At 51.0% G+C, this 14,817-nt stretch overlaps 2 protein-coding genes across 5 annotated transcripts in view; one reads left to right on the top strand and one right to left on the bottom strand.

The window, feature by feature from the left end:
• Positions 1 to 5,032, top strand: part of CIC (capicua transcriptional repressor) — a 46,711-nt gene extending 41,679 nt beyond the window's left edge. Inside the window, exons 18-21 of the mRNA XM_081869907.1 lie at positions 842 to 996; positions 1,876 to 2,007; positions 2,272 to 2,403; positions 3,676 to 5,032. Of these exons, the coding sequence (XP_081726033.1) occupies positions 842 to 996; positions 1,876 to 2,007; positions 2,272 to 2,403; positions 3,676 to 4,025 (769 nt within the window). The 3' untranslated portion in view covers positions 4,026 to 5,032. The remainder of the gene's footprint in view (positions 1 to 841; positions 997 to 1,875; positions 2,008 to 2,271; positions 2,404 to 3,675) is intronic.
• A 1,681-nt stretch (positions 5,033 to 6,713) lies between these two features.
• PAFAH1B3 (platelet activating factor acetylhydrolase 1b catalytic subunit 3) lies at positions 6,714 to 12,116 on the bottom strand. 4 transcript variants are annotated; one of them, XM_081869694.1, is made up of 6 exons: positions 11,904 to 12,116; positions 11,048 to 11,140; positions 9,025 to 9,114; positions 8,804 to 8,920; positions 7,536 to 7,658; positions 6,714 to 7,348 (listed from the first exon to the last, which is right to left on the bottom strand). In XM_081869694.1, the coding sequence occupies exons 2-6, from the start codon at positions 11,126 to 11,128 to the stop codon at positions 7,082 to 7,084; spliced, it is 678 nt and encodes a 225-aa protein (XP_081725820.1). In that variant the 5' UTR covers positions 11,129 to 11,140; positions 11,904 to 12,116; the 3' UTR covers positions 6,714 to 7,081. The 4 variants fall into 4 exon arrangements, with proteins under 4 accessions (XP_081725820.1, XP_081725819.1, XP_081725822.1 ...); XM_081869693.1 differs by having other exon boundaries at positions 11,048 to 11,143; positions 11,908 to 12,115; XM_081869696.1 differs by lacking the exon at positions 11,904 to 12,116 and adding an exon at positions 11,758 to 11,883 and having other exon boundaries at positions 11,048 to 11,143.
• Between the last annotated feature and the right edge of the window lie 2,701 nt (positions 12,117 to 14,817).

Here is a 14,817-nt window from a genome sequence, read left to right as displayed (position 1 = left end):
ATGTCAGAAAGTTCTTCCTGATGTTTAGTCAGAATCTCCTTTCCTTTAACTTGAAGCCATGGGTTCAGGTCCTACCCTCCAGAGCGAGAGAAAATAGGCTTGCTCCATCCTCCATGTGACAGCCCTTGAGATATCTGAAGATGGCTCCTCTCCCAGTTAGAGCTTCCCAACAAGCCTGTGATGTAGACTAGGCTGAGAGAGAGTCCCTGGCCCAAGGCCACCCAGCGAGCTTCATGGCCAAGTGGAGATTTGAGATTGGTTCTCCCAGATGTTCTGCCCCTGCAGTGACATGGAGCCAGGGAGGTTCTGTGGCAGTGCATTCTAATGTGCAAAGAACTCTGTGCAGCTAGGAAGCTTGGGAAGCTGCAGACGCCAGGGGGGAGTTGAGCTTGGTTTGTCACGTGTGAAGGCTGCTTTCCGTGTCACTCTTTTCTACACAGCTGTTGATGCTTGTGCCGAACTAACAGCCCAATTCCAGAAAAGGCACGCGCCTCCATAATGTGCAAATAAGTGTGCAAAGTGCCCTGAGCTCACACGTCAGTAAGAGAGTACGTGCCAGCGTCGCATCCTGCAGAAACACACACGTTGGTTAGCACTCTCTTGCGGAACGGGCGGTGTTGCAAGTTAAATTCACGGGTGAAGGCGGCCTTTTCTGTAGACAAGGTTTTCCACAAAGGCTTGTCACTGGTGGTGGAGGGACCCCGGAGGAAAGCACTGGCCTTTTGAAGAGCAAAGCACGAGGTGGCTGCTGTGTTGGGGGGCAGCGTGTGTGTTGGGGGGGGCATGTTCTGCGGGAGCCCCTGACTGCACGGTGTGACCCACACCCTGTCCCCTTCCCCAGCAGGGTTCTGTCGGAGGTGGATTTTGAGGAGCGCTTTGCCGAGCTGCCCGAATTCAAGCCCGAGGAGGTGCTGCCCTCGCCCACCCTGCAGTCTCTTGCCACCTCGCCCCGTGCCATCCTCGGCAGCTACCGGAAGAAGCGCAAGAACTCTACCGGTAAGGAGCCAGGCAGGGCCAGGAATAGCCTTCTGTGCTAGCGGCTGCTGGGCATTGCATTTCCAAGGCAACAGAGAGGACAAACACAGAGGAGCAGATGAGAACGGCAGACATAGATATTGTCAGGGGCTGGACGGAGGAGGAATGGTGGTGGCCGTCCCCCACACTTCTCATGAACCTTCCTGTGAACAGGAGGACAGTATAGACTTAGAGCAGTGGTTTGCAGAAGGACATAGTTCAGAGGATGTAGAGGTGAAAAGCTGGGCGATATTGGAAGAGGAAGCAGATTCACTGGGGGAGAGACCAACGACAGACTCAGTGTCTTTGGAGAGCATTCCTGATTCCCCCTCCACCAGGACTAGGTGTGCAGTGAGAGTAGCCAAACAGAAAGCTTAAGAGACAGAAGTCCAGACCAACCGGCGCAGGGATGACGTAGGATAAGAGAGACGAAGGGGGTGGGACTTGGAGCAATGCCATTATAGGGATTGCTGCATTCCTTCATCATTCTCTGTGAATTACTGAATAAATTGCTTGGTAAGAACTTGAATCGTTTCTCGATTCTGGGCTGCCACCGTGGGAGGGATCTGATTCCCCAAAGCCTGACAGATATGGAGGATGGGATACCATCTGTTCTGTGGAGAGTCTCCAGCCAGGACAAGTTTGCCCAGGAGGTTACTGGAGTCAAAAAGCAATGTGGGATATCCGCCCCTTTCACATTTCTGGGATAAGGTGGGAAAGGAAGCGTAACTTGTGCTTCCTATTTCCAGGCTCTCCCGTAATTCTGCATCCTTGGGTTTAATTTGGTGCAGATTTTTTAGGGGCAGGGCTTTCCCCTCCCCTGACTTGGTAACACGACTTGTGTGCGGGTGTCCCTTTCAGACCTGGACTCCTCTACGGAGGACCCCATCTCCCCCAAGCGGAAGATCCGGCGCCGCTCCAGCTGCAGTTCGGAGCCCAACACTCCCAAGAGTGCCAAGTGCGAAGGAGACATCTTCACCTTTGACAAAACCGGTGAGTAAGGTTGGAGGGCAGGGGGATGATTGGGGAGAAAAGGTGGCAGTGGAGGAGAGGCCACCTGAGCCTCAAGCAGCACTGAAACGGCCCAGAAATACCCCCAAGATGTGTACCTGCTTCTTCAGAGGGAGGGTGACCCCATTCAGAGCAGGCAACCCCCCAACTAGCCGCTAGCAAACCACCCACTAACATTTGGCCATCCCAAACTTTCTAAAGGGGCATTTTGGCTCCAGGTGTATCATAGATCCTTTCTCAATTTAGGCACAGACACTGAAGACGTACTCGGGGAGCTGGAATACGAGAAGGTGCCATACTCTTCACTCCGACGTACCTTGGACCAGAGGAGGGCTCTGGTCATGCAGCTCTTCCAGGATCATGGCTTCTTCCCGTCAGGTAAGGAGGAAGCTCATCATGGCTGACATTGTCCTTGGGGGAGTAGAAGTTTGGATTTTCCTTTTCCTGCAGGGGATTCATTCCCCCCCCCCCCCCGCCCTTGGACCCTTCCTCCACTGCCAGAAAAACGACTGTAGTTTTTGGGTTTCAACTGAGCCTACAAACTAATGCAGGGGTCCACCAGACAGTTGTGGAAATGTAATCGAGAGCAGCTTTCCTCGTCTGGTGGGTTTTTTTGGATTCCCAGCTCTCACCAGCCCCAACTACCACGGCCAGTGGCTGGGGATGATGGAAGTTGTAGTCCCAACAGCTGCTGGAGAGCAGCAGGTTAGGAAAGACTCACGTAGAACAACTCTGCGTCGTCCTCCTGCTATCTGAATGGCAGCTTTCAGTTTGGAACAGGAACCGAGACTGACTGTACCCCTCTAGGCTTCTTCTGTATATTTTTTGGCTTTGCTGGCGGGTGGGGCGTATGCTCCAGGTTCTTCACATTGTTAAAGCACTGCCTAGGGAAGAGTTTCTGTATTTGTTCTGTTAGAAAGGGTGGCTGCATCTCTGTAGAGGATTCACGCTTCATTCATTCATTCATTCATTCATTCATTCATTCATCCCATCCATCCATTCATATACCCCGCCTTTGAAAAAACAACAATTATTTTAAAAATTGAACATAAATAGAATTAAATCTATGAAAAATATATTAAAACCATACAAATAAAAACAGCATAGCACCAGCCCTTTCATTAAAAGCACTCAGTTCCCCAAAGCCTGTTGGAACAAGTGCCTGGAGGGAGGACAAAGAGGGAGCCAGTCGAACTTCTCTAGGGAGGGAGTTGCAAAGTATGGCAGCAGCCACTGAGGCAGCCATTTCCTGCATCCCTACCAAGAGTGCCTCTGAGGGTGGTGGGACTCGAGAGAGGGGCCTCCCCTGAAAAATCTCAAAACCAGGGAAGGTTCATATGAGGGAATGCGCTCCATAGAATTGTATGGTTGGAAGGGACCACAAGGATCATCTAGTCCAGCCCCCTGAGATGCAGGAATCTTTGCCCAATGTGGGGCTTCAACCCATGACCCTAGTGTTCAAAACATTTCAGAGAGTACTGTAATATTCCTTAGTCTTTCTCTCTCTGTTTTGTGGCCTAGTTCAGTTCTCTGCATTAGTTTGTAGGCTTTCTTCCCACCCCCCTTTTTTATTCCCCAGCCGTTCTCCTCCGCCCCATCCTCCTTGCTGCGGCACTCACCACCTTTCCTCCCTCCCTCCCTCTTTGGCAGCCCAAGCCACTGCGGCTTTCCAGGCCCGCTACTCCGACATATTCCCCACCAAGGTCTGCTTGCAGCTCAAGATCCGGGAAGTGCGGCAGAAGATCATGCAGGCGGCCACCCCGACGGAGCAGGCCCCGAGCACGCCGGAGCCAGGAGGCCCCGCCAGCCAGGGCAGCGCTGCGGAAGCGGGGCAGCCTCTGGAGCTGACCATGGCGCAGGACTGTGCGCAAGGAGCAGAGGCCACCTCTGCTGCCACCGCCACAACTGCCCCCCTTCCTACAACAGCTGCCAGTTGGGACTGTAACCAGCAGTCTTCCCCAGGAGGCAGCGGCAGCGGAGGCAACACCAGCAGCAGATGAACAGCCGTGAGCAGAGAGAAACAGCCTTGTGGAAAAGGAGTGGGGGGGATATTGGAGCTTTGCCCCCCCTCACCCGCTGCCATCTCTGTTCGTCCCTCCTGCCCTCCTTACCTTGCTAAGTGCTTCCCCCATTTTCTGTGCCCCTGCTCAGGGACTGGAAGCGGGGAGGCAGCTGTCCTTCCTATGCAGACTCGTCTCCTTTCTTCTTGCACTCCTCTCCAGCCAGTCTGCTCCGAGAGGGAGGGGCTCTGGACTGCTGCCAGCCCCTTCGCTTCCCCCTCCACCCCAGGACTCAAGTGGTGGTGCTGAAAAACCATTCCAGGACACACAGGCCTTGCTCTCTCTCTCTCTCTCTCTCAATGCAGCGGAGACTGGCGATGAGGCAGAGTTGGGGGACAGATTTACAAAGGGCCTTGAGCGATGGACCCGTGCGACGTGTTGGGTTCCAAATTCAAGGCCCCTCCCCGCCCTTTTAATAATGTTAAATATTTTGAGAACCCACATATTCGTTGCTTTTGTGTCCGTAACTGGGGTGGAGGGGAGAGTCTTTCCCCAGACACACACACACATACACACAGCTGCAGGGGGTCGGGCGGGGAGTTTGCGGCCTTGAGTTCTGGACAGGTTATTGCTTTGGTCGCCGGAGGCGAAGGAAGAAGAAAGCACACCCAGACCGCTGCCGGGATCAGTTGATTACGACGCCCGCTTCTCTTGACCAGTCAAGGCTCTGCGTTGGCAACGAGAAGGAGTGAAGAGGGCGCTATTTGCGGTAGAGACTGCATACAGACCAGCCTACGTCTGGACAGGAGGTGGAGAGGGGTTTCTGTGAGTGAGGGGCTGACCCAGCACTCAAAGAAGCAAGAGAGAGCAGGTGTGGGTAGCTGGGGGGGCTCCCCCCCCCGAGCGTGAGTGCCCTGGCGGCCCCACGTCACATGTTGACCATGTGTGTAACCCCTTCTGTATTGGGGTGCTCCCACCTCACATGCTATTAAAGCTCTTTAACAATCCGTTCAGTCGTGGTTTTAGTTAAGCACATCTTTGGAGAACATCTTCTGGTGGGGGATACGCTTTCCACCAAATTCTCCTGCAAGTCTGGTTTGGAGCGGCACAGAACCTTCCAAAACCTCCACTCCAGCATCCTCCAAAGGCTTTTAACCCTTAAAAGGGGAAAAAAAGAGGTATGTCCAAAATGAGTGTATGAGATGAGAAACCAGAGGGGTTCCTGTGAGCCTTGGCCCTGGGCACTCTCCCTTCTGCGACACTGCAGCGGCAGAATAAAAGTGTGTATATTTGCAGCGAACTTGTGCAGGCTTCAAACCTCAAGGCGCGTCTGCTACGAAAACCAACAGCAGCCGGATGTGGAGTTGGCTGCATAAATCGAGCCCTTTTGTGCATCTGATTTACAGGTCTCTCTGGGTTGCAATCCTTGTTCAAACGATTTTCAAATGGATCTTGAGTGGCAGGAGGAGGCGGCTGCACAGCAGGTTGCAATCAGTGTAGACTAGGGGTCAGCAAACACTTTCAGCTGGGGGCCGGTCTACTGTCCCTCAGGCCTTGTGTGGGGGCTGGACTATATTTTGAAGGGGGGAAAAGAACAAATTCCTATGCCCCACACTAGACCATCCGCGGATTTAGGCGGTGATTGGGCTGGATCCGGCCCTTGGGCCTTAGTTTGCCTACCCATGGTGTAGATGATGGTCCCCTCCAAAATCTAGATTTCTACATATGAAGAGAGATGACCTGTGCCTGTTTTTCAGCCATTTCCTGATAAGGCGGGGCATCTTCTTTTTGTGAGTGTTGAATGGTAGGATTGAGTAGGCATTTATAGCGTTACGAGGTTCTGCACCAAGGCTGTGTAATGATGGCTTGCACCACATCTCAAACCTTGCTGTGCTGTTGGCATCTGTCTTGTTTGGGAAGACAACGGAAGAGTGTGAGTCGACCGTTTAGAGAGCTCCACCGCTTGCTGTGGCTGTAAGGAACGATACAGGACTTGCACCACGGCGGTTAACAGTAAGCCCCACCTGTCCATTTAGAGATGTGACCCTGCTCTTCAATTACCTAAAGGTTTGGGAGGGAGCAGCTTTAGGGAGAAGGTGCAATTATACAGAAGAACCAGCTTTCTGGATCTGGCATGTGCTCCATCTGATTCAATATTCAGCTACCTAGCAAAGATTGCAGGGAACAAAGGTGGTGATATTCCCTGCTGCAGAGACATAATAGGCCCTCCATGGAAGGTTCATGCATATCGGTGGGGAACTATAACTCCCATCATCTGTGACTACTGTCCATGCTGACTGGGGATTTGGGGTCCCAACGGGAGCTGGAGGGCTACTCGTTCTCCACCGCTGCTACTACACGCTGCGGCTAACGGTTTGACAGTTCTATACTAATCCCTGTAATTTTTCAAAGTCTGCTTCAGGCAGGCCACCCCCAGAGCATAGGATAGTGCTTTGGCAAACCTCCATTTTCATTTGAGAAGTCGCTGCTTGCAAATCTGGGACAAAAAAACCCATACCCAGTCAGAATCATAGACTCGGAAAGGATCGCAAGAGTCATCTAGTCCAACCCCCTGGAATGCAGGAATCTTTTTGCCCGGTGTGGGGCTCAAACACACAGCCTTGAGATTAAGGGTTTCATGTTCTACTGGGTGGACAGAAAGAAGAAGCCAGTCTTGGAGACCAGATACTTTGTGCACCACTTTTATTAAGTAAACATAAGCAAGTTCGCATCAACTTGCCCTGTGCCCAACTTAAGTTTTTGGCAGACACTGGCCAACAGGCCCCACAACCCCACAGTCTCCCACAATCACTTAACAATCTACAGAACTAACATGCTGAAAGGGATTTGGGGGAGAGAAATCAGCATTCAGTGCTGAACACTAGGTAGATGAAGACGTAACAGCTTGGGAGGGAAGCTGTATTTATTGCCCACCCACTTGAAGAGCGGAGGAGAGGTGGCGGGAGAGACAGCATTCTAACTTCTGGGGAGGTGTCCCTTTGCAGCCACCCAGGCCACAGCGTGGCTCCATCTTGGCCACAGGCAACAGCATTTGGTCAAGGGCTTTGAGTGTGGCATTCTCCCAGCAGGCAAAGCAGCAGCCGGTGCAGGCCAGGACAGAGTCTGGCGTAGCCGTTGCGGGTCAGGTGGAGGTAGTCGTACATGTCGTGGTGGCTTATGGTCCCGTCCGAATGCACAAAGCCCGGGTCAACGTTGAGGAAGGAGGCGTTGGGCAGCAGCGGAACCTTTGCCTCAAGCAGTTCGTTCACTCTGCAGTTCTTCTCCCGCAAGGGGTTGGGGTTCTTGCCCCGTGGCAGCAAGCCCTGCATCCGAGAAGACACGAGCCGATTAGAAAGCAGTGCAGACCTTACACCAGGGTTTCCCGAATGTGGGGTTGTTTTGGGACTACAATTCCCATCATCCCTGATGGGAGTTGTAGCCCAACAGTAGCTGCCTTAAACCTTCATCCCTCCCACCAAAGCAGCCCTCCCGGGCACCCTCGGCACTCACCAACACCACCACGCGGGCCTGCGGCTGCTGCTGATGGATGACCCGCACAATGGCTTCTATGCCGCCAGCCACCTGCTCGGCAGTGTGGCCGTGGTTATTGGTGCCCACCCAGACAACCACGATCTATAGGTTAAAAGAGGGAGAGGGGAGAATAAGTTTCTCTTGGGGAAAGGAGGTTGCTGTCCTGGCCTAAAGAAGGCCACCCGCATGGTTAGAACAATCATTTTCTCCTGTAGTTGAAGATTCCTCCCTGCAGGGATAGAATGTTGCTGTACTACAACTCCCATCAACCACAGGTTCCCCATCCTGCTTTTAAAGCCACAATTGGGCTCTTTTTTCTCAGCAAAGGTGGACAAAGGCGGGGGGGAGGAGTCTCTCCCCTAACCAGTGGGGGCAATGACAAACAGTATGGGGATGGGGCGATTGGGGCAAGCTGTGAAGGAGTGGGGTTTTTTGGGGGGGGGCAAGGTGCAAAGGGAATGGGGTTAGCATTGGGGTGGGATGGGTGAGCAAGGATAGAAGCCCCTAGCTGATGTTTTAAAAGCTTGTTTCAAGTCCTTAGGCCTAGCAGCTATAGTATATGCTTTACAAGGTGTAGATAATCTCAGCAAATCAGGAGAAGTAGTCTGAACAGTATTTCCAGTGCTTTCTTCTTCTTCCCAAGGGCTGATTAACTAGTGAAAGCAGAATTAGGCAAAATAAAGAGACATAGGCATATGATGCATGCGTCACAGAAACTGAGTTAAATATTTTTTGCATAGAGATTATGCAAGAAGGGCTACTGTGGGTTTATCTCGATCTCTTCTTTCAGTCCTCCCTTGTGAGTTTTTGGATACTTCCTTGTCCTTTCGAAAAAAATGCCAAAGTACCAAACACACACACACACACACACACACACACACACACACACACACACACACTTTCCTAGAGGCAGAATAAATTATGCAGAAAATATGAAAATCTGTATGATTTCCTGCTGGTTTTCTTGGTGAAGACTAGAAACAAACCTAACTCTCCTTAAAGATCAGCAATTACTTCCTCATCCTGCTCTACGTTCCCGTACCACCACTACCCAATCTCCTCGGATGCTTCCCATAAGGAGACATCTCTCGGGAAAAGCTTTAGGATCACGGGCAGAGTCCTCAATCCAGTTTTTAAAGGATCTTGCTGATCAATGCCTCTGAGATCTTGGGAAATGGCTATCAGTCAGTCCTGGGCCGGATGGACCAATGGTCTGAGTTGGCATAGCACTATTTCATAAAGATTACCTTTGGTCGGATGTGCTGCAACTCCCCATTCTGCAGGCGCCAGAGCACATGCTGGGTGGCATCGCCTCCAATGCCAAAGTTCAGAGCATGTAGAGGGGAGAAAAGCTCTCTCCAGATCTGGGGGGGGGGGGGAGGAGGAAGCAAATCAGCTGTCAGACCATTAAAAGAGAATTCCACTTACCCATCTCGCCCCTTACGAGTTTCTTTCTGAGCCACCTTACCTCGAACTGGTGCAGCAGCTGCACCAAAGAATCTCCAATGAAGACAACCTCGGGTTCCTTGTCTTTGCTATCAGCAATAAAGCGATGGTGCTGTTTTATGGGGAGAAAGAGGGCAAATTTCAAGAGACAAAGCTAAAAAAAGGAATGTCATTAGGTGGAGAGAGGAAGCAACCCAGGCATGCAGACCAGTTTTAAAATGAGATGCAGGTGAGACTCACAATAGTCTTAAAATATGCCTAACTCCGCACAGGAGTGCTGCCTTAATCCCTGCAGCGTTAAGGCTGCGCACACACCAATTCTTCAAATCACATTAGAAGCACATTCCTCCCCTCAAAGAATTCTGGGCAATGTCGTTTACCCCTCACAGTGTTACAATTCCCAGCAACCCTTAACAAACGAAAAGTGCCCAGAATTCTTTGGGGGGGGGGAATGTGCTTGGAATGTACCTTAAAGTTATATTGCGTACGCAGCTTTTGTGCATTGTTACCGCCAACCATTTCCTGTTCACTTACCACACAAAAAACTGCCATATATTCACATGCCAAGACATAGAAATGGAGAAAACTCCACTGTTATTGTCCACCCTGATGGGAAAGAAGTAGCTGAAAAGGAGGCTAAAAGGGGTACCTAACATCCATAAAGCACTTTCCACATCGTAATGTGTGAGGTGGTAGCCAGGCCAAAGGTGAGAAATTAGGCTTAGAAATGGAACCTTCCCAGGGGCATAAATGTACCCCATGCAAACTCAACACTCAATTCTTGGCCTTCAGTTAGTGGGTGGTATAAGAGTGGGTCCCACCTCCCTTTACAGCTTCAGGTGAGCCACACTGGTGATACCAGCACCATTTTCTTTTGTAATAATAATAATTTATTATTTATACCCCGCCCATCTGGCTGGGTTTCCCCAGCCACTCTGGGCGGCTTCCAACAAAATATTACAATGGTCTATTAAACATTAAAAGCTTCCCTAAACAGGGCTGCCTTCAGATGTCTTCTAAAAGTCTGGTAGTTGTTTTTCTCTTTGACATCTGGTGGGAGGGCGTTCCACAGGGCGGGTGCCACTACCGAGATTATGAAGAAAGAAGAGAAAAGGAGGACACATACAAGGTTGAAATATTAAAAGCAGGCCCTGGCCCTAGCCTGCAAAAGCATCTCCAACAATAAAAGTGTTAATATTTAAGGTGCTGTGTTGGTTTTGCTGCAATAGACTTGACACGGCCTACACTCCTGAAACATTAAAAATAGGTCCCATGTTGATGGTCAAATGAAAGCCCTACAACTGAGGAGGTAATAGGTGGTTTTATCGCTCTGCACCACAACAGCACCCTTTGCAGAGATGGGGCTCCATTCTGCATCCTTCTCAGGATTAGCACATTGGCAATTCTGGCCTAGCACACAAGAAATGAGCACACACGCAACTGTACACTGCCTGAGGACCACCATGCACTATCGCCTCCACTGTAAGTCATTGGGGGTTTCCCTTGTTGTTTTCCACTTTGGGAGAAAAAGTGGGCCGCAAATACGAAATGAAAACTGCAAAGGCAGGAACGACCGCGGCCTTCTCCAGGGAAGGGCACCGAGGGACCAAAAAGATCAGAGACAATGAAAACTAATAAGGCTACCGAAAGAGCTCATTGGAGCAAGTGAGAGGCAGGAGTCTTTTGTCTGTTTCACAGGTGGTTCATTCATAAGGATGTTCCCTCCCCTTTTCACCTTATCCTACATTTGCTTTGTTGTTGTTTTTTAAAATGCTGCATGTAACCTGCTTCTTTCTCTTTTTTGCGGGAGGGTGCATGCGTTTCAACCTAAAAATACAAATCTTTTGCAAGCCTTTCAAAGCTGATAACTGTGATTGCCACCATTTGGAGACGTGCAAAAGCAAACCCTGGAAAATGCAACTGCACCCTCCCAAGGTGGAAAACTATTCTCTCTCCCCCCCCCCCCACAACCCCCCTTCCCCTTGCTTTGTTCTCTACAGCCCGCCATCCTCCCAATGGGCCACTGAGCCAGCTGGGCCTCTCACCAGGGACATCCATCGCCCATCCCCTTGCACATCAGTGACTGGGGTCGGGGTGCTGGCTGGGTTCTTGTCGCCGTCACTCATGGTCCCTTGTGGCTCCTGGGAAGGCGAGAGCAAGAATGAGACCTCACACAATGAAAGCCCCCCACCCCGGTCCCCGCCCCACCTGCCCTGCACAGGGGACTGCACTACCTAGCCAGGGAAGGGAGGGGATTGTGCACACAGCATCCAGCCCAGGAAGGCTAATTGCACGCGGGCAAGCCTTTTCCTCTGACCCTCCCGTCGGCGTGAGTGGTTCAGTCCTTTCTCATCGGCTTCACTATGAATCGACAGTCCCATTTCTCAAAAAAAGGGGGATTGGTCTTATGCCATTGGTCTTTCTCGTTCGGGATCCTCTCGCTTCAAAGCAGACAGCACTAGGCAGCGTGATGGTAAAATTATATTTTGTGGGCGTGGTGATGAGGGAAATACTTAGGAAGCAGGACATAAAATTTTCCTGCAGGCTCCCCTTTTGATACAATAGCTCTGTCCACTGCTTCCCCCTCTGTGTAGCGCATAGTGGTGCAATCCTCAAGAGCCAAAGATGCCCCCTCAAGGCGAGTGGGAAATACCAATAAGCACAATGGGGGGAGGGAACGCGGTTTGCCCACAGAACCTCCCCCAAGGTTATGTGATAACTCAAGGTTCCTGCTTGCCTTTTAAAGCACTCCTACCGACGAGAGGGAGTTAGGTTTCCTCAGGCGAAGGGAAAAGCGAGTTTGCCCGATTTCCCCCCCTCTCGTGCGCAGTGGTTCGCTCTGACCTTATCCGCTCTACGCTTGATACAGGCAGTACCATTTGAAACGGAGGGGGGAAATACTCACAGCTTGATCGGAAAGAAGCCAGTTGGTCCAACCCTTCAGCGGCGGGAGGAGCCCCTTTCCGCCGCCGACTGACTTTGACGCTCAAGCCGCCTTAGCTCCGCGCTTGGAAGCGGTTGCTTGTGCGGCCTCGGCGGAACCATCTGACCCCGTCATTTGAGGGGAGGAGGATGCATTCCTTCGCCACTCCCCCATCTCGTGAAGGAAATGGTACCGCTGTTCCATTCATCCTCCGGCTGTTGCTGGTACCCTCCCTTCCCCGGTCGGGCTGTGCTCTGCATCTCCCCTCGGCTGCCGCCTTATGCATGCATAGCCAATGGGCGTCAGCAGTTGGTGCAGGCAGGATTTTTAGACTTGGAAGGGACCCTGAGGTTCATCTAGTCCAGGATCAAACCTGCAAGCTTGGCAGTATCAGCATCATGCTCTTCTTGTTGTTGTTGTTTAGTCGTGTCCAACTCTTCATGACCCCCTGGACCAGAGCACGCCAGGCCCTCCTGTCTTCCACTGCCTCCCGCAGTTTGGTCAAACTCAGGCTGGTAGCTTCGAGAACACTGTCCAACCATCTCGTCCTCTGTCGTCCCCTTCTCCTTGTGCCCTCCATCTTTCCCAACATCAGGGTCTTTTCCAGGGAGTCTTCTCTTCTCATGAGGTGGCCAAAGTATTGGAGCCTCAGCTTCAGGATCTGTCCTTCCAGTGAGCACTCAGGGCTGATTTCCTTCAGAATGGAGAGGTTTGATCTTCTTGCAGTCCATGGGACTCTCAAGAGTCTCCTCCAGCACCAGAATTCAAAAGCATCAATTCTTCGGCGATCAGCCTTCTTTATGGTCCAGCTCTCACTTCCATACATCACTACTGGGAAAATCATAGCTTTAACTATACGGACCTTTGTTGGCATCATGCTCTAACCCAGTACAGTGGTACATTGGGTTACATACGCTTCAGGTTACAGACTCCGCTAACCCAGAAATAGTGCTTCAGGTTAAGAACTTTGCTTTAGGATAAGAACAGAAATTGGGCTCCGGCGGCGCAGCAGCAGCAGCAGCAGGAGGCCCCATTAGCTAAGGTGGTGCTTCAGGTTAAGAACAGTTTCAGGTTAAGTACGGACCTCCAGAATGAATTAAGTACTTAACCTGAGGTACCACTGTAGTTTTCAACCAGTGTGCTGCCATGGCACCCCAAGGTGCCTTGAATAATGGTCAGGGGTGCCGCGGGCACCCCTGGCCGCCATACCTCTTTTCATCACTCCCTCCTCTGATGCCTTCTCGCGTCTCTGCGTCCCAAAGGCTTGCACATCTGTTTGTTGCAGCAGCCTTGGCTCCTCATGGCAAATGGTGCCTCTGGGGCTGGCCAGGGGGTGCTTCCCAGGCCCCTGTGGGGCAGTGGGAGGAGGCACCTCTCTTTGGGGTAGAGCAGGGGGTGGACAGCTCAAAGATGGGGGAGGGGGGGAGAGAGAGCAACTGCTGCCCAGAGGACTACCAAGGAGAGAGGAGAGGAGGCTGAGAGAACACTCCACAGGGGTGTTTGAAAAGGGGTGAGGGGCTGCCAGTTCTGCAGGGCAAGGGGTGACATAAAGGGACTCCTGAGCCCCGCAGGGTTGCCGCAGAAGGGAACCGTGGACTCAAAAAGGTTGAAAACCTCTGGTCTAACCAACGGAACTATCTGAAACTCTATATCAGGTCCAACAATTGTGCTCAAAATTGGTTTTTGTGTGTGATAGTAGTTGGAAGCAATATTTGTATAATGTTTTCCTATTTGGTAGTGTACATAATTAGATTTATATAATTCTCACCACACCCTGTAGGCACCATGAGAATAAGGCTACTGCCTCTGTATCCCACACTCCCACACTGCCTTAGCTCCTGCACGTCTGGCAGAAATTCACGTATCGAAATAAAGGCATTGCAGTCCTGCCAGGTAAAAATAAAATTGGCAACACTTTCTATTTTGGGGCGAATGGGAGAGAGCAAGCTAATAGAAAGCCAGGGGATATTTGGTTCTCCATATTTTGTTGGCCTGTAACTACCTGAATTATAGTAGCTGGGACTGGCTGGATTTGGGAGTCCAACATTTGAAGAGCCAGAGGTTCTGCATTCCTGGCTTAATGCATTCCCACAACCATTTGGAAGCCCACTGTATTATTTTACCATTCAGAAGTTAGCACAGGTCATTCATTTTAGAATCACAGGATGGTGGTGGTGGAAAATAATAACTTAGCAGACTGTTGATAATGTGTTAAATACTTTGACACAGTCAGCCCTACAACAACCTTGTAAGGTGGATCAGTATTATCACCTGATTGCAGAATTAGGTGCTGAGGCTGAAAAAATACTCCAAGCCTGCACAATGTGTGACACATTAATCTGAATGCAGCCAATTGGCCACATATTGTCCACCATGTTAATGAACCTCCTATTTTTGCTGCAAGCACCTGCATGGTCATATTATACAGCTGATAAAGTGCTGCATTTAGCTCCAGGATTCACAGAGTTGTGCTGGCCTGAAATAGTGGCCTTGCTGATGCAAGTTTTAAACCAAGGACTTTCCAGCGCTTGTATATTGAGGCCTAGTCCACCCCATACAGCCACTCCTGGAGTGGCACTTGAATATTCACATTCACATGTGAAGAAACATTGTGTGTTATTACAGTAGTTCGAAAGCACGCCAGTGCAAGTAGATAAATAGGTACCACTGTGGCGGGTGTGGTGGGAAGGTAAACGGTGTTTCCATGCGCTCTGGTTTCCGTCATGGTGTTCTGCTGTGCCAGAAGTGGTTTAGTCATGCTGGCCCCATGACCCGGAAAGCGGTCTGTGAATAAATACTGTCTCCCTCGGCCTGATAGCAAGAAGAGCGCTGCAACCCCATAGTCGCCTTTAACTGGACTTAACCGTCTAGGGGTCCTTTAACTTTTTACCT

Source organism: Podarcis erhardii (genome assembly GCF_964252035.2).
Source record: "Podarcis erhardii genome assembly, chromosome: 7".
Classification (NCBI taxonomy): Eukaryota; Metazoa; Chordata; class Lepidosauria; order Squamata; family Lacertidae; genus Podarcis; species Podarcis erhardii.
This window is presented reverse-complemented; position numbering and strand designations above follow the sequence as displayed.